At 41.6% G+C, this 27,635-nt stretch overlaps 2 protein-coding genes across 2 annotated transcripts in view; both read left to right on the top strand.

Annotated features, from left to right (window-relative positions):
- Positions 1-19,156, top strand: part of DCP1A (decapping mRNA 1A) — a 59,730-nt gene extending 40,574 nt beyond the window's left edge. The window contains exons 6-10 of the mRNA XM_066617214.1: positions 1,539-1,649; positions 4,132-4,890; positions 7,108-7,173; positions 11,234-11,449; positions 15,087-19,156. Of these exons, the coding sequence (XP_066473311.1) occupies positions 1,539-1,649; positions 4,132-4,890; positions 7,108-7,173; positions 11,234-11,449; positions 15,087-15,167 (1,233 nt within the window). The 3' untranslated portion in view covers positions 15,168-19,156. The remainder of the gene's footprint in view (positions 1-1,538; positions 1,650-4,131; positions 4,891-7,107; positions 7,174-11,233; positions 11,450-15,086) is intronic.
- A 4,687-nt stretch (positions 19,157-23,843) lies between these two features.
- The window catches only part of TKT (transketolase), a 32,916-nt gene continuing 29,124 nt past the window's right edge, over positions 23,844-27,635 (top strand). Inside the window, exon 1 of the mRNA XM_066613688.1 lies at positions 23,844-24,089. Within this exon, the coding sequence (XP_066469785.1) occupies positions 23,983-24,089 (107 nt within the window). The 5' untranslated portion in view covers positions 23,844-23,982. The remainder of the gene's footprint in view (positions 24,090-27,635) is intronic.

Here is a 27,635-nt window from a genome sequence, read left to right as displayed (position 1 = left end):
ATTCTTCTGGAGGGTTATTAAAAGTTATATACTGTGAGGGATGCCTCGTGAAGGGGGTCTCTAGGGGTCACCCAGCAGTGTGCTGAGGGTCAGCTGGTTGGTCTCTTGGGGTCCCCTGGGCGGGTGTGTCTGCCTGGGGTTCCCTACAGGGGAAGCCTCAAACTTCACCGGGGGAGGGGGTTCATGACACCCTTGTCCTCCTCCCTGGAGGCAGGACCTGAGGCCCTTGGTCTTCAGGCAGGGGCTCCTGCCTTCCATTTCCAGAACTCCCTGTCTTCACAGGCTTCCTTGCTTTTATCCTCCCTAGCCACACCCTCGGCCCTTCCCTCTCCAGACTTAAAGGGGCCCCGACCCTAGCCTGCTTCTCTCCTCTCTGGTGGTTAATGATGATCCTGCCCTGCTCACTGCTCCAGTCAGGTGAGCTCTGGGGGGACTATCTCTTCCACCCAGCTGCCCTGTGTCTTGCCTGTTCAGCTAGCTAGGCAGTGACCACTCTGTGGCTTGGTGGTTCTGTCCCTGGCCCGCAGCCAGGTAAGGCAGGGGTCAGACAAGGGCTCAACCCCTGACGCATACAGTCAGTTCTCTTTATATGTGAATTCACTATCCTTGCATTCACGAATCTGTGAGGGGCAGAATTGACACCTACCTATCATTATCTGTAACTTTGTTATCATTATCCATGTATACTGTGCTGGTGCACTTTGGGTGGGGAACCTGGCACAGCTATGAGCAGGCAGGTGGGGGAGAGAGTAGTTATGAGAAGACAAGAGTTAGTGGCTTCCCCCTGAGCAGAAGGTAGCGCCGGTGCTATGCAGGGGGGTGAGGAAGAGATACCTATATAGTATATACAGTATATGACTGACGGGAGAAAGGGTTGCAGTAATTGCATCCAACCAATTATATGCCTCATTTTTTAGAAAGTTGTCTGGACTGGGTCAGTTTTCCACCTCAAACAAGCATTAATATTGGCCAGTGGAAAATCATCAGACACACTTTTGTCTGCTTCCAGACTTGTCCCACCATCTTGGGGACTCCAGCTGAACTTCCACAGCCCTGATGATGGTGAGAAATCAACGATAAGAGGTCTCTAAAAGGCTACCTGAGGGCTACTCTGGGGCTGGGGCAAGTCCATGGAGGGAGCCAAGAGACCGGTGGAAGAGGAGAAAGGGTGAAGCACCCCCCTCCCCACTGCTGACTTCTGAGACCTTGTTGGGCCAACAATCTTCAGCAAGTCAAGGGATAGCCAGCACAGAGGGAGGAAGCATCTTATGTTGGAGATGTAGACGAACTTTCGCTATCACCTAGCTCCACAAACTTCAAGTTGAGATTGAGTGTCATAAAGTTCATAGATTATATGGTGAAGAAAGTCCCCTGGAACCTAACCCCATTTTCCTCAATGATTCAGTATCTGAGAATTTGATTTCCACTAGGTTTTCTGGGAACCTAACTCTAGTGGGCAATGAGAACTGACTGTAAATAATAATGAACTCATCTAATTTGGCCTAGAACTGAAAGCATTAATATGTTTTATTTTCTAGAATCAGAAGAGTGATTTAAGTTGTGGAACACAACAAAGTGTAAATGCAGTGAAGACCGAAAATACAGAGATTTCAGAACATGGATTGTCAACATTGCAACTGCAAGACCATGTATGTTTAGTTAAAGCAATAGCATTGTGATTAGCTCACTGTGGTGTTGCCTTTTGTAGCATGTTCTCTCTTGAAACATAGCATTACTGTCTTCACTCTAAATATGTAGATCAGATCTGTGTTGAATTATAAGCACCAGAGTGGTACATTGCTGTGGCTGTACTCCTTTAAGGAAGGAACTGCATATTTGCCTCTCTTTCTTTTTCTTTTTTGTAAACTGCAAATAAATTGGGCCACTGGGAAGAGGACTAGGTTGGGAGCTTTCGCATACTACTTTAGGGATAGAAAAGATACTGAGAGAGCCATGCACACAACTTTTCGTGACGGAGTGTGAGTGAATGAGCCAGAGTGAGTCTGTGGGGGTTGCCAAAGTGGCCCTCTCACTGCTGTTGCTGCTTTGCCATTATGGTAGCACTGGGTGTCTGAAGTTGAGAGTGATCAGGAAGGATTCATGCCCCAGAGAGGCCCATGTGTTGGCTAGGCTGTGTTGCTGCTGTCCCCACTTTCCTGTCTCTTGTAAGCATACCTATCTGTCAGGGAAAGAGAAGGTAGGCTGACTAAGGGGGTTATGCTTAGTGATTAGTATGTGCATACCCCTACTTGCTCCCTGCTTTCTCTTTACTGGACCAGCAGCTGAACAGGGTAAAATATTGATAATTTTTATCTGTTGCCACCATCCCAGGCTAAAGAGATCAGGCGGTGGGGGGGGGGGGCACCTGGGAAAAAATCCTCCCAAGAGAGTACTGAACTGCAGGGGTTCTTACTGAAAATAAAATCCACAGTACTGACTGCAGGGCAAAGAGATGTGATAACCTACTGAATTATCTGTGCATATGGTCTAGCAGACAAGGAGTTAAAATGTTAATCGTTTAAAGTCCAAAAGAAAATGAATTAAACAAAAGGAGAAGATGGTTTCTAGAGACAGTAAAAGCAGATTGACAGAAAATGCTTTAACCTGGCTAGAACGCACGAAGAAAAGGTTTGATAAAATGGCTACAGTAATTATTAATGCCAAGCAGATGGAGCTGGGCTGTTACTCAGAAGCCCCACAGGACTCTTCCCACCCCCTTCGTAAAACACAGGAAAGTCTGAAGCTTGGAGTAAAGTCAATAGAAAACAAAAATTCCCTGAATGCTGCTTACTAGAAAATAAAGTCCTTGTCCTAGTAGTTTACATTTGTCCAAGGTATACTGGTCCTCTATGCTTACTGGTGAGTAAGTGGGTGAGCTTCCATGTACCCACATTAGATCTCCATGGCAGAGCACACCTCTGCCATGCTTGGGCTTAAATTCATGGTGATTTTAGACCAGCAGATTTTACCTGAAGCTATAATAGGCAATATTGACTGACAAGTACACTAAAAATCATGTAGCTTTATTAGTTAGTTAAGCTAGGACTTCACTAACAGGTGGGATAGCAATCCAAGTAATAAATTAGGTTGTAGGAAATAATGTGGGCAAACCTGGAAGAATTACTGTGATAATTTGTGCCTGCTAATAGTACCATCTAGTGGAATAAAATGTGAAATGCAGTTTAAACTTAGAGCATCCCTAGAAATGGATGAGTCATTTCATCTGCTTTGTTCGTGTTTACAGGCAGTGCTTTGTAAAACGCATGTAACGTGAACAAACAGGAGAAAGCATTGTGTGCTGGGATACTGGCTCCTTGGCCAATAGCTCAGCTGTAGAATTTTATGAGAAAATCAAAATGGACATGAGGGTGAATGTGCAAGACGATTTTCTTTAGTGCTCAAAAACCAAAAAGGGTTTCAAACTGGACCTAATGCAAATAAGTCACACTTACTCTAGACAGGGAATTCGATGGAATTGGGGTATGCCCAGTATTGTGGGAAGAGGTAGAAGAAGGTTGTTCAGTGTTGCTACAGAAGAAGAGACAGGACCATGGTCTCGCCCCTGAACCTAATTACTCACCTGTGTATCAGTTTCAGCGATATTCTCTCCAGGCTGACGGCCAGATTTAAGGAACTAGGGTAATTAGTTGCAGTACTGTGGAATTCTAGTGAATGAACATCTTGAGCTAGTTATCTAATGTAGTTCACTCTTCTTACACATATAAAAATATGTTTGCAGTCATTTTGGACTAGCATGTGGTAGGTTGATGTCCTGCATGGGCTAAGGAACATGACTGAAAATTGTTGTTTTAAACGAATTCAGTTACCTGACAATCTTGCTATATTTTTTAATCATACTGAAATGGATAATATAAGTCTAACCGTAAGGGTCTTTCTTAAAGCAATTTGACAGTGTTGGGGTCCATATCATATATATTTTTAAAGATCTGTGTTGCAGATGAGTGCAGTAACATTAGTAAAATCTTCACTTCTTCATAGACGAAACAGGTTTTAAAACACCTGATCTATTTGCAAACTATTTCTAGTTCTGCTTAAGCACTTATTTATAATGTGTGCAGGGGTATTTTAATTGAATTGTTGACTTTGTTTTTCTTTTTAAAACTTTTCTAGCCATGTCCATCCATACATAAACATCTAACAGTGGAAGAATTATTTGGAACTTCATTACCAAAGGAACACTCTGCGGTCCCCTATTCTAATCCAGAGAAAACAGAAAAATTGCAGAGTGACACCTCATGTAGAGAGCACAATTTGCTGTTACCTTTTTCATTTGAACAGTCAACAGTGATCCACCAGCCTCTAGGGAAGCTGGACAGTCCAAACTTCAAAAGTACTTCTTGTACCTTATTGCCACAGGAGTGTGTGCCACCCTTGCTAATTGCCCCATCTTCATCTTCACAGCCTGAAATAAACAAAGTTTCAAACTATACTGTGCAGTTAAGCCCTGTCCTTAATTCTACCTTAACATCAGATGCTCCCTCTGCTCAAATACTCCAGAGTGTGAATGCAAACAATAACATAATGCAAGTTATGCAACAGGCTGCCAAGCAGATGTCTCCACTTGTGAATCAGCCACCGTCCGAAATGAACCACGGTCCACAAAATCTGACTCCAAGTCAGAACCAGTTCATAACCTCTTTGGCTACAACAAATGCAGGAGATGCTTCAAACACCCCACTTCCAAATATGGATCTTCTTCAAAAACTCAGGTTGACCCCACAACATGACCAAATACAACAATCGCATAATAAAACCCCAGTAGCACCCAACTTTCCCTCTGGTGTTAGCCAGCTGGCAACACCAGATTGCTTCAAGGAATTCCATGCAAAGCAACAAGCTCTGACTGGCAAAATGCTTCCAGCTGTTCAGGTAATGTATGGATTGATTGCGTGTGTGTTTGGTAAAATGCAAAGCTTGAAGAGTGTGCCTTCAAATAAACAGTTAAAGTCTGAAGTTTTGTTAATCTGATTGTAGAAGCCTTTGTAGTTTATTGGTGATAGCAATGGTCGTCAGGCTATCCCACTGATCTTCTTTGGAGATTTCTTTGGAGTTGTATCCAAAGAAATTTAGTTATGACTAAGGCAGCAATTCTAACCAATTTTTAGCACTGACATGGCAATGCAACTCCGAGGTAAGGGAACAAACATTACTCTTCCTTGAGGAGGCCTCTGTGACTGCCCCCCCCCCAACTGCAGGAGGCAGCACATGCTCCACTAGCACAGCTATGCCAGTGCTGGAAAGTTAATTAGGATTGCGCCCTAAGTCTCATTATTTTCAGTGGGACTTGTTGTTATTAGCTTTCTTGGGATGTAACCCAGTGTGCATAATTTGTGTCTTACTTTGGCCTTGCCAAAGGTGTTTAAGCAGCCACCATTTCTGAGATCATGCTGCTGCTCTAGTCCTGTTAGTTATGTAATTTTAATGGGAATTAATTTTTGACCATTTTTATTTTTAAATAATAAAATAAAAATGATAAAATTGACCAGAAACTAATGGTCTTAACTCAGATTTGATATGATTATGTGCAATAACAAAACGTGTTGATGATTTAGCAAAGTCTGTGTAGTTCAGATGGATGGAGAAAGCTAAACTTGCCTCTGGGTGATCCCAAGTTCTAGTCTCATCTTTGCTTTAGTAACTTGCCTAAGTCTGAACAAATCTGCAAACAAGTGGACATAAACCTCACAGTCTCATACAGGTCGGCCCTCGATAGCCTCCCCAGTCCTCAGAATGCCTTGTAAAGGCACATGAATGTCACTTCCAGTTTCTTGTGGAAACCAGAAGTCTCATTTTTCCCCTCTTAAATGGGCATTCTGACATGCACATGGCATCTGCATGCAGCCTCTGTGGGCCTCAAAACACACTCCGGAGATCACCGGAGCACAGCTCCAGTGCCCTGGTGGGCTCTAGTGTCTATTGTGAAATCCGCAGGTACCAAAGCCATAGATAACAAGGGCCGACCTGTATAGCTCAGTGTTCAGGAGAGGATCAAAAGACAGTTAAAAGTTCAGAAAACAAAAATATAATGAAGGAAACCAAAGCAACCTTTTGTACTTGACATTTTTTATCAGGAGCTTCTATGGTGTAATACAATGGTTCTCAAACTTTGAGGGAGCTTTACTCCCTCAGTAAGTTCTTGCGGGGGAGGGGCTAGGGCAGTGACATGATCCCCAGGATTGCATCGCTGAGGGGGGACGAGGGGGCTGCTTGTGACTTGCTTGTGAAGGCAGGGCTGCAACAGGCTGCAGGAGTTGCGGGGAGCCCTACTCTGCCTTCCGCAGCGCTCCCCGAGGCTTGGAGCTTTCCCTGAAGTGGGTGCAAAGCACTTCCGTTTTGCAGGAAGTGCTTTGCACCCTCTTTCAGGGAAAGTTCCAAGCCTCGGGGAGCGCTGTGGAAGGCTGAGCAGGGCTCCCCACACCTCCTTCAGCCTGCTGCAGCCCTGCAGTCACAAGCACCCCCTTGCCCCCCCCAAACAGACACGATCCTGAGGATCACTTCCCTGCCTCTCCCCTTCCCCCGCCCCTTAAAGGGACGGGGGAACCTTTACATGAACTGGTGGGTCGTGACCCACCAGTTTGAGAACCACTGCTGTAATATGTACCTTATTTGGTGAATTTAGGTAGACTGGCTCCCCAAGTTAGAGATGGCTGTGTCAGCACTCTTATGCATGCACAAGGATATCCTTTTGTGGCCTTTCGTATAGGCACGATAGCATTGGGCTGGCAAGAGTCAGCTGTTTCATGGTATGTATGTTCAAACTTATGTGCAGACTTCCAGAGTGGAATTGGTACATATGTTGGGGTCTTACGGCCCAATCCTGTCCAACTTTCCAGCACAGGTGCAGCTGCAATGCACAAATGTTCCCTACGCTGCACAAATGTTCCCTTACCTTGTGGAGGTCTCCATAACTACCCTCCCACCACAGGATGCAGTGCACATCCTGCATGGCATGGCTACACTAGGGCTGGAAAGTTGGATAGGATTTCACCCTTAGTGTACACATCAGACTTTGTAAGAGAAATGCAAGTACAGTGCTAGTATGGTAAGAAACAAATTATTCATGTGGTGCTTTGTTTTAATTTTTAGGCTACCCAGCAAAATAAGGAGCTTGAAACATTTCCACATTCCAAAGCGTTGTCAAAGGCAAGCCAAGTATGTATTGAAATCCTTTCATCACCATGCTTTAGACATCAAATACCTGCTTCTCCAAAAACCTTTTGAGTGCAGAATACTGTTTTTATTTTGGTTGAAATAGAGTTAATAGAAACTGTGTTCAGAATTTCTTGGTTAAAGCCATTTTAAATAGAAAGTGGTTCCGTCCTTGTTCAAAGCCAAATATCTTGAATTCTGACTCTAATAGGTTATTAGGATAAAATAGTACCCTTCTTCCAGTGTGCTCCTTCAGGAAACTTCAAAGGCTTGCTAGAATAGAAGCAAGTTGAAATAGTAGTCCTTTGTCCTGCAGTTCCGTTAAAAACATTGCAATTGGCTGTTACCTACAACATCTTTTTACAAATTCCTGATTATATTTTACTAATCAAATTTTTTTAATAAAAGCAGATGAATGATCTCATTTGGATACCAAGAAAGTATTAACTATTATCACAATCTGCTTTGTAAATCTGCTGTTACTTTATAAAAAGTAACATAGCTTTCTTTGAACTATAGCATCAACATTGCATCAAAATAAAGGTTTGGTTTCTGTTAAGGAAATGATTAATGACAGCAAATTATTCAGAGGATTTTTTTTATCAAATTGATCACATTGGTGATTTTCATCATAACCTGTGAGGCCTTCCCAATAACTTAAATCATCTTTTGTTCTAATTCCTCTTGTATCATCTAAAACTACTTTATATTTATCTCTGACAAGAAGAACAGTAAATGACTTTGACAGATATAGAAGTGTCTTGGGGCTTGCAAAATAAACATAAATAAGAACCAGCAGACAGCTTCAGAAGTACTACTAGTTAATGCACAGGACAAAGCACTGAAAATCATAGGATTACTGCATGATTGGGAGTACAGATGTTATATGAATGAACTTTTTTCTTTTTTTAAATTAATTTTTCCAAAAACAAATGACAAACACACATAACACATAATACAATACATAAAATACATAAACACAGTATTAGAGGGTGCAAGATATCATACATCACTATAACTAATAAATCATTACATATTTCCTAATCCAGTTCCTCTTCTATGTTAGCCTCTTAATATCATTTATCTATCATAACCATTCATCTAAATACCTTATCTTATACTTCTACAACTTTATTTTCAACCAAGCATAAAATAATTTTCATTACTCAATCTATATCGGTTTCACTGTTGATCCCAGCTCTCTAGAAATCTGTCCATTTCCACCACATTCATTATTTTCTCTATTAATTCATCTTTCATCGGGATCTTCATGTCTTTCCAATATCTAGCATATAAAATCCTCACAAGAATTAATATCATAATCCAATATCTAGCATATTAAATTCTAACAACTTTTAATATCCTAATAATTACATATATCATTTCTCTATCTATAACATCCAAAATTAATATATATATGTTATTAATATAAACATATACATAAACATCCAAAACAATATCACCTAAAATTAATTCTAATTCTTTAAAATTATCCTCTAAAATTCTAACATCTATTAATATCAAACTAAAATATTACTAAAATATTTTATACATATTACATATCATCTATAAAACGTATATAAATTCTCATTGACATCTAATAAACTTTAATTTCTAACATACAAAATTAACACACTACTGTCTTTTTATCTATTCCCTTGTCTCCAACCTAAATATCCACAGGTCTGCCAAATCTCTTCTCTTCTCTAGACTTTAACTTTCCATCTTTTTTTGCTAATAAATTTCCCATGAATTACTCTTAACAAATCACAGTTTAATGTACTCACCCTTCTTGATGAGTCATCTCCTTCACTTGATCATTCCAATCTATGTTGGCTGGTTGAAGTATTTCTTCTTCCTTCACTTGATCAATCCAATCTGCATCAATTAGTCGAAGTATTTGTGATCTGGTGACTTTTGAGTCTTTATCTTGCAAGCTATCTCCATTCATATTGTCTCTTCCAATTGTTTGTTTTGTCCTGTCTCCAGTGTTTTGGATTTATCTTCCATTTCTTTGCTCTTTTGTTGATCCTCTCCTGTTTGTTGCGTATTAGACTTATTTGTCTATTGAATTAAGATTTCCAGGCTAATTTGGATTTGTAAATATCGATTTGCTTGTTGCTTTCCCATTTCCAATACTTTTTCCATAATCCTTTGTTTTTTCTCCTGTGATTTGGATATAACATCTTTAAGTTGCACACTAAGATCATTTAGTTGTGTAGTTAACTCATCCAACTAGCTTGACCCCGCAGATATTGATTTGTTTGTTGCTGTCCCATCACCACTAATTTCTCTATATTGTCTTGTATTGTCTGCTTCCATTCTTTCCCTTTCGGTTCCTCTTGTGTTAGTTTTCCCAAGCTGGACTCCAGGGCAGAAGAGCTCCTAACTTTTGCTCCTTTTCCTGTCATCCTTTTTCTTCTTCCTTATATCTTCCTCTTACTTCACTTGTCAAGTCCTGTTCTTGTCCTTGTAGTATCTTTTTTAGTCCACTAGATGTCCCTGATGTTCTTATTTCTGTTGTTTATATCTTATTTCTGTTATTTATATTTGTTTCTATGTCAACGGCATTCCTTTCCAGGAGATAATCAAAGGAATGTAAACAACCAACCACTTCTGTAAAACAAAAAAAAATGCAGGTCTCCAGCTGCTCTCCACAGGCACTCCACAAGCTGTCCACAGGAAAACAAAACTGAACACTCCACAACAATAATTGTATTCCAAGATGGTTAATTTGTAATCCAACAAATTTTAGATTTATAAAGTTAGAGTTATGCACTCATATTTCCATAACAAGCTTAGCAGATCTCCTCCAAAGCTTCTTCTCACATCAACAAACAAATACGCAGAGAAAGCCTCCCCCTCCTTCCTCTTCTCCCAGAAGGGAGAAAGCCTGCCCCTCCTTCTCTTGGGCAAAAGCTTAATCAGGCAGTCAATTAGTCAATTAATACCAGACACACACAACGGAACAACACTCACTTGCTTCTTTCAGCTTCCTTCCCTGCTTGGAGCCTTCGGCTTAATTTCAACATTGAATCCTCACCATCACCGACATCGATGGCTGGGTTCCCTTGGAGAAAAAACAGTCCCTGGCTGGACCCTTCTTCTCCGAAACTGTACACCATCTGTAGGATCGAGGCCTCTCCTGGCCTCTGATCCTTGCATCTCATCATACCCGCGATTCTGGGAAGAAATAGTGTGTTTTCCAAGAGCTTTCCAGGAGCTTGGCTACTCAGCCACCTCAAGCCCTGCCCCCTCCCCTTATATGAATGAACTTTTAAGAATAGATCATTGATTTTGTGGATATTTCTTCCATTAAGATGTTTGATGCAGAGATAGACTGCATTTTTATTTTGAAAGTTTTCTCTCTGATACTTAGATATAAAACTAGCTCTTAAATCTTCAGAAATATCTGTTCATGGTTTGATTTTTTTAAAAATCAATCTAAGTCCTAGCAGTGTTTCTGTCAGTAGTTCCTTAGGGGCTGTTCAGATGATACTATAGCAGCAGAGCTGGGCCAAGACCTCCTGAGTGGCATGCCAAATACTGCCCCCCTTACCCAATGAGGTGCCTGCCTCTGCTCCTCCTATTCTCCTGTATCCTAGCTCAGCACTCTCCTTCCTTTTCTAATCCAGCAAATGGGAGGAGTAGGAGGAGCAGTGGAGGCAAGTAAGCAGACAGAGATAGGTGCCTCCCCCTCAACCTGTTACCTATGGCTGGTGGGCTGTCTCTGCATAGTGGCATGGGAGCTGCTACAGATTATATCGTTGCCATGCCATTTCAGCAGTAGTGGTTGGCCCCAGGTCATGTGAGAGGAGTCAGGGAAGCTGTTTCCTTTGCTGCCATCACCTCTTTTGTGATAATACATGTGTCTCTCTTCCTTCCATGTTACCTGGAGATTCTGACATTACCAGAGTGGGAAGGAAATGTGTTGCAGTGACGTGCATGTTGCTAATGTCATGGTAGAAGGGATAATGGGTCTAGGTAATTTTTTTAATGGTACTTGTTTCCATTTTGTACCTCTGGAAGTTATTGCATCTAACTTATTTCCTTGCTTTGGCAGGTTGCTTCCTCACAGTTTGCTACAGCTACAACCACAATGACACCTTCAGTCCTCTTGTCACCTAGTGTATTCCAGCAGTCAGTTACAAAATCTGAATTTGAAAACAAAGTTGGCTCATCCTCTCCTCTTACACTTGGAGCTGTGGATGCTCAGTCATTACCTCCTACAGTTCTCAGTAGATCTCAGCTTCAAGAAACTTTAATATATCTAATAAAGGTAGTATGCCTGGTTTAAATATCATTCAGATTTAACTATCAGATTTCAGAATGTAAGGCCACCTGAAATGCGGATAAACAGCACTATCCTTGGCGTGTCTACTCAGGTGTAACTCCCATTCTATTCAGTGGGGCTTACTCTCTGGAAAACGTGTAGGATTGCAGCTTGAGTGCCATAAAGAGTTGATTACAAGGAAAATATGCAGTAGTGTCACTGGGATTGGTGTTACCCAGTGTAGTGTGTGTGGTGTCACCTTCATGGGCCTGTTCCTATCCCCGGTGTGCACAGGCACTGTCATGAGCGTCACAGGATTAAAATTCTCTTGACAGTTGGGGGGGGGGGGTTGACACCAAAATGACTTTTGTAGGAGCCTTACATGGGGAGGGTGAATTGGTGACTTCACCAATTGGTGAATTGGTGGGAGCGGAGGGGAGCGAAAGATGACTGCTTGGGCAGACTGCCCCTTCCATCGTTGCTCAGTTCATGGGATCTCCAGGTAAGCTGGTGGTCTGGTGAGGACACTGCCAGCAGTCGCACCCAGTGTGAGGCCACGACAGAGGCTGGGCACGGAGTTGGATGGCCTGCTCAGAACCATTCAGTTCAATATGGAGGCCTTGCCTTGAACAGCAGCCTGAGGGGGAACGTGGAACTTCTTGGCACAGGAAGTTGTGATGGCATCACACCTACATGCCTAAGAGGGGATCGGATACATTTCTGGAGGAAAAGTTAATCATGGATTACAAGTCATGATAGATATGTGCAAGCTCCTGATTTTACAAGTAGTCTACCTCGGAATGTCAGATGCAGGGGAGGGCACCAGGACACAGGTTGTGTCTTGCTGTCTTGTGTGCTCCCTGAAGCATTTGGTGGGCCACTGTGAGATACAGGAAGCTGTACTAGATGGGCCTTGTCCTGATCCTGTACAACTCTTCTTATGTTCTTAGCAGTGACAAGAGAGCATGGCAGCAAGATGTGTTTGTTTCCAGACCTTGAATCAAAGCCTAACGGGGGCTCTGCCCCCTCATCCCTCCCCAATGGTGTCACCTAGTGCAGCCCTGCACCGCATCAGTGCAACTCGCACTGTATGTATGTACTAGATTACTAACAGAATCTAACAGAAAATACAGCTTTTAACAGAAAATACAGTTGAAGCACTGTTGTAATTACCTGATAATAACAATATTAGTATTGTTAATTTGATTGGTAAATCTATACTATTTAAATACTATAAAGAGACTAAGTGCTTGCATTTTTTTGCAGTGGCTCTGCAACCTCATCTTTCTAAGAAGTGAATTTAACTGGCAAGCTAAGGGGGTGGTGACTGAGAAAAGTAACCCTGGAAAAATTACACTGTCCCTTGTATATGAAAACATTTAGCAATATTTGATGGCAAAAGTAAAACTGGAGATCATGAACCTATACCCACCTTGCAGGTTCTTTTTAATCAAAAAGAAAATTGTATAAATTGACTTGTTCGTTTCTAGTGTGTACTGCTATTAAATATTCACCAGTGAACTCAGGTCAAGTTCATTGTCACTTTTCAAATACGAAAGTAGAAAAAAAGTTAAGGCTTGATCACTTGAAGTACATTTTAGTATATAATCTTGACTTCAGTTGCATGACTGCTTGTAAGTATATCGCTAAATTGCAAAGAAAAACCTCCTAGAACAGGTTTATATTGTGAGGACTGTGTTTATCCCTTTTGTCATGATCAGATTTACAAACCTTTGTGCTACATTAGTGCACTCTAGTTCTTTCTACACTGGTTAGTATAGATCTAAAAATAACAGGCCATAGTAACCCTAGTAATAGAATTGTTAAGACTAAAATGGGCCCATACTAGGTCATATAATTAGCTTTGTGGCTTCTGTTTTGTTTGTCATTTTTTTCTGCACAACCTGCTGTTTCTTTTTCCCTGCCGGAACTACAAGTGAAACAAAGAAACTTGCTGACTATGAAGGGGACAGATGGACCTGTGAAAGAGCTGAATTGTCAGCAATTTTACTGTAATTACAGTAAAATGGCATTCTCGGTTTCCTACCAATGGTCTTAAGAATGCGCTTGTGTTCTTAAACCTATAGGATCACTGCTTCAGATTTGTGGACTGCTCTTTGGCTCATATATGTCTCATTTGGTGAATTGCTGGTGAATGAAGCATCGTTTCAGAACTCTCTGGTAATCCACTGTGATGCCAGAGTTCAAAATACAAAGTTTGTTGAGCAGAAATGTTTGAAATTTAAAAAACCCTCAAAATACTTGTTCAGTTTTCATTCATGTTTGTTTAGAATTGTTAATTTAGGATACACCCAGATATATTTTTTTCCTCATATGGAAATTTTTCTGACGGAACAGTGGTGGTTGAGGATTAATTTAAGACCCAGTGCTGTTGAGGGCACAAAGTATTTATGTGGGGGAACATGAAATGGACCCCAAAATAGTTATGGTAGTAATAATGTGTTGTATAGCTTTTTATGGAAATGCAAAGTGCTTCACATATATTGTCTTAATATAGTCCTTATGACAACCCTGTGTAAGGTAATTTGTATCAATGAGTTCATGGTGGCGGTGAGATTTGAACCAGCAAAGTCTTGATTTGCAGCTGTGTGCCTTAATCAGTGTGACAAATCAGGTCTATGTTGGTCATATTCATAACCTGAGGAGGGTGAAATTTCCTGCACATGCAGGACCAAACAAATGGATGACAAGAAAAGTCTGAACTTCTGTACATTTCTTTTCAAATGGGGAATAAGCGTACAATCCAAAATGAGTGTGCAATTTGTACGCTAGCTATGTGCTGAAATCTGCTGCATGTGGTTCCCAATATACTTTGGTTGCTTTACCTTTAAAGCAAAATGTAGAAATACCCAGAATGTGTGTGGGGTTTTTTTGTTTTTTGTTTTGGCATGCAACATCTAAAATTCATGCCACAACAGTTTCTTGTGTATGGATTCTCCTATCCTTGCTATTCAGTGAGAACAGCTGACTTATAATGTAGAGATGAAATAGTCATGGGTTGAGCAAGGACTTTAGCCTGCAATGCTGTGATAGAAGTTCAGCACACTACACTGGCCCACTAGTTGATACACCCACTGCCCTATGAGGAGGAGGAGAAAAGAGTGAAGTACTGGCTCAACCTGCTGCTATCTCAATAAAAGTTTAGACTGTGCTCCACTACACCCAGCCACCCACCCCGCAGTAGCCATGCGGAACCAGCTTCCTAGGAGGAGGAAAGGAGAGTTGATGATTTTGTGTTGATGATGAGTTGATGATTTTATAAACTTCCCTTCAACTAATGTGGACCACCTTGGAGGCCTCTTTCGAGGCAGGATAGTGTGAAGAATAGTGTGAAACTCAGCTTCACCTTGCCAGAGCATGTCTCCTATTAGTGTTTTTTGTTCTGTTGCAGTACATGAATGTATTGGATCTAATGGCTACTGTGCTGTTGCTAAAGGCTTTGTGGATGTGCCCTGTTTTGAGTACAATCCTGAAATTGTGATTGTCAGGAAATAGCATTTTCATTCAGCTTTTGCTCTCTATATCTTTATTCTCTCAGATATGTTCAGGAGTAAATCACTTAACACTAAAAAAGGCACTTAGTGCTTTTCAGTAGTCTGATTATGTTCTCTCTCTCTTTCAGAATGATGCAAATTTTCTTAGTACTCTTCACGAAGTATATTTACAAGTCTTGAGCAAGAATACGGACAGTATCAAATTATAACCGAAGTGAATTCAGTTTCATTGACCACCTATTTGCTTCTGAAACAATTATGCCTCTTCTGTAAAACTAATATTTTTAACTATTGTTTTTAGTTTTTGAAGTCTTAATTTTTAGTCTCCAAGGAGATGCTGTTCTTGAGAAAAAACTTGTCTATGTTCTCAGAGGTGATTTAGGTTTCACTGTGACCATCACCAGCAGGCTTTTATTTCTGTGTGTGCATAAACTGGTCTTCATGTTTTAACAGCATGTTCTTTTAGAAAGATTAAAGTGAGTTGACCACAAGCTTTTAGTATGACGTGACCCCGCCAATTTCTATAAATGAGGTCTGACTGCATTTGGCAGTGCAGTGCAAGAGTTTGGAAATCTTCAAATTACAGAATTGTGAAAGGGCTGGAGAGAGTAATGTTGGGAGTTTTGCATGAAACAATTAATGAAAAATGATGTATTTCACCTTGGGACTCAGTAGCACTTGCTTCCACAGAATGCAGAGTTGATGTATGTATTCAGTTTTACTAAAGGAAAATCAAAATGAGCTATCAAATATCCTTACCAATAACCTGAATTTGTGTGTGTGAGAGTGATTTATACTATTTTTAAACAAACTAGAAATGAATGGGACATCACCTTGGTCACTTCGTTGTCCCATCCAAGTTAAAATCATATTTTGGAAGAAGCTTGCTGGAGGACTGATACAAAAGAAGTATGTGTAACCTTGTTAAAACTAGACAAACGATCAGCATCTGCAGTCTGTGCCCTTCTCATTGTTTTTTTCCTCCATATGCAGGGATTTCCAAGTAGTTTTCATCAAAGGGTTAACTTTTCATTGTACACCACTGTAAAGTTTAAACTTATTCCCAATGGAAGTCAGGTTCTGATCTCTAATTGTGTTATAAGCTGCTATTGGTTTTTCTGTGACTTCTATTTATTTCATTATGGCATGTGATAGTAGCTAGCAATACTAGTGTAATATAAGTCAATTTATTCAAGCAATAGTAATTTTAAAAGATAGGGGTTTTTTTTTAGTAAAAAGGTCTTTGTTTTATATTGTGACAGGTAATTTTCTAGTGAATTTAACTAGTCAACAAGCACTGCATATTTTTCAAAGCACTGTTAAAATGGAGGAAGACCATAGTTTTGGCTCCACATATTTCAATGAGTTTTCTGTGCAAACCATGGTAGTGGCTAGGATTTCCAAACAAGCACAGCCAGGCTCTTTTGCAATCCCCATTCCTTTCAGCAAAATGTGCAAAGGAGAAGGTCCTGGGGTAGATTGTACCTGTTAATTAAATGTAATAATAATAATAGCACCAAGGTGCGAATACTTTCACTGCAGTTCCATCAACCAAGCTTTAATTATTATGACTCAGCCACAAATCAGTGTTTTGATATAAACAGTGTGTTGAGTTTTTTAATCAATCAAAATATGTACTTACGTTTGAGTGGTTTTTAGTGTGTGTTTTTATGTTTAGCAAATCTGCCTTCTGAGAGAACCTCTTCAGCCTTTCAACTTAGTGTTTCTAGTTACAAACATAGTATTTTATATCTGAAAAGTGTGCAGAATTCAGGGAAATACGTTAGTGGTGACATGCACATTTGACTAATGTATTGGCTTTATTGGTAAAATCAGATGCATTTCTTCAGACTTTCTAGACCTTATGTAGGGAACAGAAAAGCTCTCTGCTCACATAGTGGACCTTTAATAGCCAACATGTATGCCCACCAAGAAAAGCAAATACTTGCATGTCTAAAATGGGTCTGTTTTAATTTAAGCTTTTTCTGGGACATTAGACCAAGCCAGAGCAACCTTAGATATATTTTTAATGGCTATTTGACTATATCATGTTAACCAAATTTATATCATACTGTTTGTTTCATCATCTATGAATGGTCCTTAACATTATTATGAAAGCAAAGAAACCATTTTTAACATGAGAATGGAGGTGATGCATGTTAGGTATATAGTAAGTTGGACTTGGTCGCAACCTTTAAAATAAGAATCCTTTCCAAAGATGTGTAGAAATGAAACTAGAAAGGGTTCCCTGATATTGAATGTACTGTCCAGGTCTTGTGTTTTCAAAGGGTTAAAGAAAGAAAGGGAATATTGCTTTAAAAAAGCAATGTTATTTCCAGGTATGTTTGTTCCAATACACTTTGTATTCTTATCCTATATTTTGCATTATTATTCCCTAGGAACCTCAGCTGGTAGCTGGCAGATCAGAGATCTTAACTGTTAGAAATATATACAGCATAAAAAAAAGTTCTCTACTTCCAAAGAGAATTTTCTTAGATAGAAGTTGAAATAATAGTAAATTAGATAAAATTCTTTTTTTACAGCAGATTTGCATTGAATTCTTAATGCACATCAATATTACAACATTTGTGTAATTAGCAGACTCAAGCTGAAAGAACAGAGGTGTCCTACACAATACAAAGCACTGTTAGCAACATTCAGTGTACCACACTAGTGCTCTTATTGCTTATTGTAACGTGACAAAACAAAGAAACCTCTTTAAGAATTGCTTTGAAAAACTCAGCTGCAAAGTAAAACCACAGATGTTTACAAAAATGTGGAAATCACTGGACAGCTTTAGTCTGATGACCTTAAATTTTATTTTGTCCAAGTTTGGATTCATAATAAAATATTTAATTCTTGTTATTTGCATGTAACAGTAACAAATGAATAGCTGATTAATTAACTTGGGCATTCATTTGACTGTGTATTTTGATAAGATACTCCCTATTTCCCAAAAGTAAAAATATTATGTTAACCTGATTTACAAAATATTCACTAAGCATGGATTTTTGTGTTGCCTATATACAGCTTTTTTGAAAAATGCTTAATATCTGTCTAATGAGAAGTGACTTTAAAACATGAAACTTATTTTTTTTAAAAAAGGATAAACATTGTAACTGCTTTTACATTAACAATACAATGTTTTTTTTGAAGATGTATCTAACAGCTATACATTTGGGACACATCTTACAAAATTTAGAGAGTCTGCAAAGAACAAAGGAATAATGTCAAGTGAAAATGCAGTCTGTGTCTGAAATGGATTGCTGAAATAGAACTTAATCAAATATTTCAAAATCCTAAATTGTAATTTTCCCTATATTAGTTTTGCTTGGTTTTAGTGAGTTCCTAGAATACCCTATGGATTGCCAATACCATATGTAGGCAAGAGTAGAACTGAGGAGCTCTTCTAAAAAGTATTTAATGTGGAGTGTTCTGACACAGACCGCCACCTTTTGTCAGCTACTTGAGTTGCTTCTTAAGCATATCTTAAAAAGAGGAATGTGTGCAATATATATTTCACCTCAGTTTTTGACATCTTTGTGGAAAATGTTAAGATGCAATATCTTCATTTTAAGTTGGAAAAAAATTGCAATAATCTTCCCCTCATAGTTTGTGTTTTGTAATGATTGAACATGTGGACACATGGTGGATCTGTGTTAAAAATGCACACTATACTCAGTGTTCGGGTTTACCACTTTGATTTGCACTTGCACATTCTTGAGAATTTGTGGTGCTTCAGATCTCCTGAAATTTTAAGTAATGACTTTTGGAAAACAGTAGGCATGATCCAGTCTCACAAATACAGTGACCACCCCTAAAGAATTTAGCCAGTTCAGTAAAGCCCTATTCCTCACTCCCTCAGAGTGTGGGGGGGGGGGGAGTGCATGGGGCCATCAGAGGAAATGGAAGGTTTGTGCACACCTCCCATGTTCCCATCCAACCCTCTCCCACCACTTTGACTTTGTGCAAGTTACTTGTGTGCATGCATAGGCAGGGATACTGGGAATAGGGCTCTGATCCTACAGAAATCCTCTACATGTGGGTGCTGCCCATGTGCTGGTCTGGATTGTGTCCAGTGCTATTTGAGCACTGTTTTAACTGTAACCATAGTGCATCATTGACATTTCAGTATATGGGTATGTAATTTGTGCCATCTTACTTTGGCGAATATTAAGTTATTGCATAAATGTTTAAGAATGAGCATTTTTCATTGAAAGTTTTGTATGTTTGCAAATATATTTTTGTAATAAAACTTCAAAGACAAATGTTTCAGTACCTCCTAAAAATAGCTGCTTGGTAACAGTTCACTTTCTGAGAGAACCTGCATTGGAAAGCTTGACTTGATATTCATCCATATTCAGAAACACATTAAATGAAAGTATCTTGATACGCTTAAAAGAAATTCTACAGACTGAGAATTGGCATAGAAGGCATGTGCAAAAGACATACCATACTAGAGCTTTTCAAAGTCTCAAAGAAGTGACAGTCTTGAAATCAAGACTGAGTGAAAGTTTGAAGTCTATAAGTAATTTAGTGGCACAGCAACAGAATATCTAACTGTCATACAAGTACAGACAAAGTTTCTCAAGTTGACATTTTATTTCCGTTTTAGGATGATCACACACAATCCCATAATTACTCTTAGGTATTTAGCCAAGCCACTGCTTTGCATCCCCTTCAAAGATTAAGGGCCCAATCCTATCCAACTTTCCAGTACCTGTATAGCTGCAATGCAGTCCCAAGGTAAGGAAACAAATGTTCCCTTACCTTGAGGAGGCCTATGTGATTGCTTCCCCACCACAGGATGCAGCACACAGCAGCACTGGCACAGGAAAATTGGGTAGGATTTGGCCCTAAGTGAATGGGGCTATAGGCCAAGAGTTCGTTTTTGCTTACTTCTGGCTTCTGGAAGGATGCTTGTTTAGCCCCTGTACCCTCCAGAACTTTTACCAGCTCTTCTTGACTTGTTTTAATTTTGTCCCCTCTGCTCTAGCATCCTTTAATGTTTTTATTTGACTATTTTTTATTTAAAATATTCATATCCTCCCTTCCCCCCCCAAGTCTTGATATCATTAAGGTATGGACACTGTGGCTAGGTCAGATCAACTTAAGTTGATTCTGCCATAGCAGGTATACCAAGATAAGCTGGGCAAAGGCTCCTTTGGCTACCACAGCCACCTGGCAATCCAGGAACATAAGAGAATCCACAAGGACTCCCAAGCTGTGCATCTACCCTTAGAATGGGGTTGCACTCCCTCTCCAAACAGGTTCATAGTCCAGCACCTGCACTGTGGATCTTCTAAGAATCTCTGTTTTGTATTGATTTAACTTCAGCTTGTTAACCCTCATACAGTCTTTATCGAGCTTCAGACCTTCAACAGCCTCCCCAGCATTTCACTGAAAAAAAAGAGATAGAGCTGGGCATCATCTGCATACTGATGACACTCAACTCCAAACCCTCAGATGGTTTCATATAGATGCTAAATAACAGTGGTTTCATATAGATGAAACCCAGTGGTTTCATATAGATGCTAAATAACATAGGGGACAGAAAAGAATCTTGTGGAACAACAGCGTGCCAAACAGGTGACCCCCTCCCCAATAATGGCATCTGAGAACTGTTGGCCAGGTGGCACTGAACCCACTTCACAGCTGTGCCTCCAAGCCCCAAGTGTTGTCAAGCACCCCATGGCTGATGATGTCAAAAGTTGCTGAGATTAAATAGGACCAATAGGGATGGACTCCCCTGTCCAACCCCCAGAACAGATCATGCACCAGGGTAACCAAGCTTGTCTCCATCCCAAACCCGAATTTTAAGGGTTCCCAATTGTGATTTATTATTAAGAATAATTCATCTCATCAAGTACACTTTGGAGCCAAGATGTCACCATACTTTCAATCACGTTCAATCACCATACGTTCAATCATACTGGGAGGTTCAACACTGGCCAGTAATTTTCTGGTATGGTGGGATCCAAGGAGGCTTCTTCAAGTGGGGATGACCCACAGCCAACTTCAGTGCTGGTGGCACCATCAGAGATAAATTAAGAATCCTCCCTGTCCACTCAGCCAGCTCTTCCCAGGCACATTTAACAAGCCACTTCAGGCAAGGGTCAAGTGAGTGGGCAGATAGCCTTGCATGCCAGAGGATCGTGTTGTCATCCTGAGTTGTACAAGCTGAAAGGAATCTAAAACAGGATCAACATATGTGCCATGGAGCAAGTTCTGGACAACATGAAACAGGTCAGTTGGACAACTCTCCACAAACATGATGGTAATAAAGAAGAAACCCTTTGCTACCATCACCACCATGGAGTAGTGGGTTTCAAAATGAGCTCTAGCCCATCTTGAATTACAAATTTTTCTCCACTATTGCTCCACCAAGGTATCTTTCAAGTCACTTCACTGTTCATGGCTCTGCAGAAAACCCAGGGAGCTGCTTTAGCTCTGTAACTAGGTAGTGGTCCTCCAGGAGTTTAGGGAAAAGCCCTAAGACCTCAGGTGTCTTTCTGGATTGATCAGTCACTGGGGACAGCCTACACAATTTGGTCCTCTACCTGTGTGATTAGCCTAAATCAGGGCTTTTCAAACGGGCGTCGCAATGCCCCAGTCTGTGGGCCCTGGCCTCTTTGCCCTTAAGGGGCAGGGGCAGCCTGGAGGCAGGGAGGAGGCAGCGGCGCAATCTCCAGGATCGCACCACTCGGGGCTGCAGGGACTTGGGTACACTTACCCAAGCCTCCTGCAGCCTCCCCAGGGTGCAGGGAGCCCGGTGCAAACCTTTGGCAGGGCTCCCTGCAGCAGTGAAAGTGAAAGACAATTGGGGAGACTCAAAGGCCATGCCATGATCCTGGCTAGCTCAGACAAGGAAACTTTTGAGCAGCATGGTTGGTGGACGGTATGCCAACAGAATCTCAATCCTGTCTCATACATTCAGCATTATATGGAGACATGTGAACAAGATGGACCCCTGGACAGGGCTATGTCTCACATAGACAGTCAGGATCCTGCCTTTCTGCCCCTGCTGTTACCAGCAGTGCTAATGTGCACAAACAAGGGGGGGAGCAATCATGTGGAGGGGTTTTGTGTTGAAGCTAATGGCACAACTGTGTAATTCAGCAGGAAAAAATGACTGAGCCAAAAGTTCAGGAGTGCCCAAATGTACTCAGAAGTGCTCAAAAACTAAAATGGGGTGTGAACTGGGACTCACTGTGCTGGCACACTAATTTCTTAACCTAAAGGGAGTGGGAATTGCATCCCATCTTCAAAAAGTGATAGTGGCTTCTGCATGGTTTGGGGAGGTGGGATCATGCTGCATAGCAGTTCACAGCTGGCTCTCCCCTTGCTTTCGGTGTGGGGGGGGGAGTAAATAATTTTGCATGCCTCGGAGCCTGACTTGCATGCCTCAAGCTTGGGCATGACTTAAAGAAGTTAGAGTGCAATCCTAGCTCCTTATGTCCTAGCTTTCCAGCACTGACATAAGGGCACTGCAGCTCCAAGGTAAGGGAACAAACATTTCCTTACTTTGAGGAGGCCTCTGTGAGTGACACCCAACTGCAGGATGCAGCGCATGTCCCATTGGCACCGCTATGCCAGTGCTGGAAAGCACTGACATAAGGGGTTAGGATTGCGCCCTTAGATAACTTGGGCAGATGCCATGGTTCAGTGGTGGTTCTGTGTGGAAAGCACATACTCTGTTGCAGGTTAGATCTTTGGTAGCTTCTGGGAAGGAGGAAGGGGAGGGGGGAAGAGCCCTGTGTGAAACTTTGGTGCACAGCTGTCAGTCAATGCTCAGCTCTTGGACCAAGAAGATCATAACAGATGTGTTCTTCATGCCTGTGATACAGGGAAGGAGCATCCCACAGTGAGGAGATGGATGGGGTGGAAGTGCATCAGAAGACACTAGAACTATGGCTTTCAAAGTAGGTCACCAAAGAGTGATGGAAAGATCAGATAACTAATTGCCTCAAGCACTGAAGCTATTCAAAAATCATTGCAACTATACAATATAGCAGCTATATTGTAGCTGCTAATTACCCTGCAAAGTGCTTGGCTCCTGCAGTTTGCAAGCATTTGTAAAAACAGGGCAGCAATTTTCAACCTATGGTCTGAAGTGTGCTACAGGAATTTGAGAGAAGATACAAATTTATTAGTAAGGCTACTGGGGGATGTGAGCTCCTCCCCCCCTTGTGGGCAGTGTGGCATGCCTTGCCAATAATAATTTAAAAAAAAAAGCTGATGGTGTTTCTTGACAATTTTAGCACCTTGTTGGTGTGCCCTGAGATGAAAAAGATTGAAAATCACTGATATAGGGAGATAAATGTTTATGGGTCTTTCTTTCTGGTTATTACTTATAAAAAAAATATTTCTAGATCTTTAAAAAAAAAAAAAAATCTGGTAAGGCTTGGTGTGTCCCATTTAAAAAGTGAGTCCTGGTGTTCAAAAGTTTGGGAACCCTCAAATGAGACTCTCTTCCTGCCCCTGTTGCTTTGCCGTGCAGGTCCTGGACATCATGTAGGAAGTTGAACTCAGGATCCTAGAGGTGGGGGGCGACTATTTTCCCGGGGGGGGCAGTTGGGTGGGGTATCTGGTGTGCAACTGGTGTGCAAAGTGAAAGGATAAGCAGGGAGAAGCATCCAAGAGCCACCAGTGCGAGGGGTGGGCAAACAGCTGACTTCCCCCCCTCCAGCGACAGCGCTGCTTGGTCCCAGGCCTGGGGGGCACCTTGCTGGGCCTCCTGCGCCAGCACAGCCCGCGGCAAAGGCTTCCCAGGTCCCCGCCTCTCGCCAGCCTCCAGCAGGGAGCCGAGCAGAGCGCAGCCTCCAGAGCTGCGGGGCGGAGACTTGGCTGGAGCTGAGCGCGCAGGCAGGGCTCCGCCCAGCCCCTCCTCAGCCGGCAGGACTTGGTGGGGCGACCCCGCGTCGCTTCGCTCAGTCTGCGCGCCCTGCCTGCCCAGCCAGCCAGCCTCCCTCCCTCTCTCTCCGCCGCAGCTGCCGCCAGCCGAGCGCACGTTCCTGCTTCTCCATGGAGGATTACCATAAGCCCGACCAGCAGACTCTGCAGGCCCTCAAGGACACGGCCAACCGCCTGCGCATCAGCTCCATCAAGGCCACCACCGCAGCTGGCTCCGGGTGAGCCCGGGCAGGGGGCGGGGGACGCTGCTGCTGCTGCTGCTGCTGGGTGCCTCGCAGGGCGCAGTGCCCGGGCGCACGTCTGCCGGCCAGCTGCTCCCTCCCGCAGCTGCCCCTGCTGTGCCTCCCCTTCGCCCGCGCTCCCTGTAGGCACCCCTGGTGGAAGGCGGCTTGGGGCAGGCTGTTGGGCGTGCCCCCCACCACATCGTGCCCCTGCCAGGCATCCTCCCCGGTGCAGCAGGCTCCGGTTTGGCGATTATCTGTGCATGGTCTCTACCCCCCCCCCCCCAGCAATAGTTCCCTGCCGTTATCTGGGCACATGGTGCCAACTCTCTTGCACCCCTGTGCCACCCCAATGAGCAGATCAGTTGTGTACCACCTGTAGATGGGAATGCCAACTTTGTCCCTTTGCTTAAGGGGCCCTTTGCCTTTCACCCCTCCTTCCTGCACTCCTTAAATTAGGATCCTGCCTGTTAGCAATCCCCTGTGGCAACCCTTTGATGTAGTAAGGGACCATGATGCTGCTGTCCTTCAGTAGTTGATGTATAGATAGCTTGGGGGGGGGGGTTGCCAATGTATGGTAGTTTTGCAGGTTCAGTTGCCCCAGCAGTGTCTTTTCTATTGGCTATCTGCTGGTGTTTTGCACCTTTTTAGATTGTGAGCCCTTTTGGGACAGGGAGCCATTAGTTATTTGATTTTTCTCTGTAAACCACTTTGTGAACTTTTCGTTGAAAAGCAGTATATAAATACCGTTAATAATCATCATCATCATCTCTCCTTGTGGAATTTGGCACTTCCTGCAGCATGCTTGAGCAGTTCAGGTACTGGTTGCTTATTTCCGCAAGGGGACTTGGCTGTTGAAAGCCTTTGAGCCATGTGTCTGCTCTGCCTTCAAGAGGAATGTTTCCTAGAGGTTTGAGTTTGGTGGGGTGTGTCTGGAGCCGTTGCTAATGCTGCTGTTTGACCCAGTGAAATTTTTCTAGAAGAGCACAGCAATCTCTTGTTTGCCATAATGCCTGTCAGAGGCATTTTGTTTTGCAAAAAAAGACTAAAGGAAAAATAGAGCTGAAAGTATTGTTTCTAGAGGCGGTTTGGAATGGCAATAAAAGATGAAAGTCTCCATTAAAAGTGAGGTTTTGAAACATAGTTTTGAAACAACCTTTCAGGTGCTAGTTACATTTCATAACTTCTGCAATGAACCATCACTGGTTTGGTAACCTCAAGCTGTCAGTTTCAACAGCTGGAACAGTAATCTGTTGGTTAACATTAACTTGTATGGTTGATGGAGGCTTTTCTTTGGACAGAAGAAGTAAATCTTTACTAATCCATATTAGAAGTTTGCTTCTACAGTATTTATTTATTTATTGCCTTTCTCTGTTGTTTAGACAGTATTCAAGGCAGTTTACATGGGCACTTGCTCTTACCTTTTGCAAGTCCACTCAGCTATGAAAAGGGAATAATAAAGAACCAGCTCATTATAACACATTAAAGGTATTAGATATATCTGTAGACAGATACAATGTATTCATGTGTTTGGAGGACGTTTGACATGCATGTTGTCTTGGGAAAGGATTCATTGTATTTGGGTGGTTTCAGGAAGCTGTTTCATTTCATGAGATGATTCAAGATTTTATTACAGATACAAGATAGCAAGTAGATCTCCCTTAAAGATGGCAGATTTTTCTGATTACTTTTGTATGTATATGCATCTGTACAAGAAGCGTGGGGTGTGTACGTGGTCGTGTGTAATGTAGCTGAATGAGGGTGGATGGGGAGGAAGGAGGGAAGAATTGCACTTTACCACAATGCTGACCCTTTTGATTATGGATATCACTTTTGGGCAGTTAAAATCGGAAAGCATGTTTCATAAATATGCTTTATGGCAGGTTTTTTGAACACGGACATTAAGATACTGTGTAGCTTTTTAGTGAATATTTTGATGTGATGGAAGGGAAAACCCAGGTATACTAAGTTGATGCACAGCTAGAAAGGAAAAAAAGAAAAAAGAATGTATGCTTTAGGCCAAGTTATTATTTTTTCATTTTGTGCCCATCAGTCATAACAAATTGTCTGCAGATTTTCAAGTTGGCCCAAGTGTGATTATTTGCCAAATGCCTGCGGCCTCAGATTTATTCAGGCTTATGAGCAGGGTTTATTTTAGATTCTGTTGTCTGCAGATTCCAGTCTAATTTTGGTTATACTCCACTGATGTGGGGAGAAAATTATTTCAGTATTTCTTTGTTCAAAAATTAGGCCAGTTTTTCTTCCCACAAAACAACAGATATATTTGATGCTCCATTGATAAACACTGATTTTTTGGAAACACTGATAAACACTGATTCCATTGATATTTTTGTGTTGCAACTTTTTACCGTGTATATATAAGGCTTGGTTGATGGGCTCCTTTTTAATTTGTATGATAGAAAATATTGATGCTTTCTATAACTCTTAAATATAAATTTAAAGTTTATATTTTCCATGAGATTTATAATATTTCTCCTCTTTTGTTTGTAATGGTCTTGCTGAAATCAGTAAATTGCATTAAGGCAGAGGTTCCCAAACTGGCATTGTGACATGTTTTTGGGAGTGTCATGGGACCCATGCTGACCGAGCCCCTCGGCAGCACAAGTTTGACACAATGCATCGAGGTCTGGAATGGCGGGCCAGGCAGCCTATGGAGCTGTGGAAAAAACCCACCTGCTATTCCTGGGCCATTTTGCATGAGACTTTTTGTTATGACCTGGAAGTAAGTGTCACTTACACATCAGCAGGATTTCATACATCATTAGCACTTACTTCTGGTTCCAGAGCTCTGAAGTGTTGCCAGCTGGGTAAGTTTAGGAAGCACTGCATCAAAACTGGCATTAGTAGAAAAGGCTATTTTGGGCTGAAGTTAATTTATATGGAGTGTTAAAGTTCCACAACTACATGCACTACTCTGAGTTATGTCTGAAAGGAGCAGAACATGCTATGGTATGAGATGTGAATCCCCTTTGCTCATAACCTGTATTAGAAAAAGAAATGAGAGCAAAGGATTTAGGATAGGCCTGTTCATAGTTAAGAAACTTAACTATGGTTTGGAATGATGATACTATGGTTAGCTACTGTCTGGCAGACCAGAATTGGAAATTGTTGTTTGAAGTAGGTTTGTAAACCTTAGTCTGTGCTAACTGTAACTTGATATGTCAGAATTCTGACAAACTGCAGTTTGTGTTCACCAGACATCTTTTGGGTTTACCCTTAGATGAGGACAAATGTGTTTTGTTTGGGCTTGGTCACTGCTTTCCTGTACTTTGCATAGATTATTTTTTTAAATGTAGATTAAAAGGTGTTTGCAGCACAGAGTCCACACTTCTTAACCAAGTTCTTATTTAATGCAAACCTTTTATGAAGAATGAGGTCAGATAGAAAAATGAGGAAATTCTTGAAGAAAAAGTACCACACCATTCATTTCAAGGAAGGAAGTTGGTGTTTATGCTGTTGACATGGTATTGCAACAACTGTGTGTATACTTTTACAACATCAAGGTGGTTCCTGTTTTAGTTT

The sequence above is a fragment of the Tiliqua scincoides genome, chromosome 2, assembly GCF_035046505.1.
Source record: "Tiliqua scincoides isolate rTilSci1 chromosome 2, rTilSci1.hap2, whole genome shotgun sequence".
Taxonomy (NCBI): domain Eukaryota; kingdom Metazoa; phylum Chordata; class Lepidosauria; order Squamata; family Scincidae; genus Tiliqua; species Tiliqua scincoides.
Note: the sequence above shows the minus strand (reverse complement) of the source record. Positions and strands in the feature narration are given on the sequence as shown.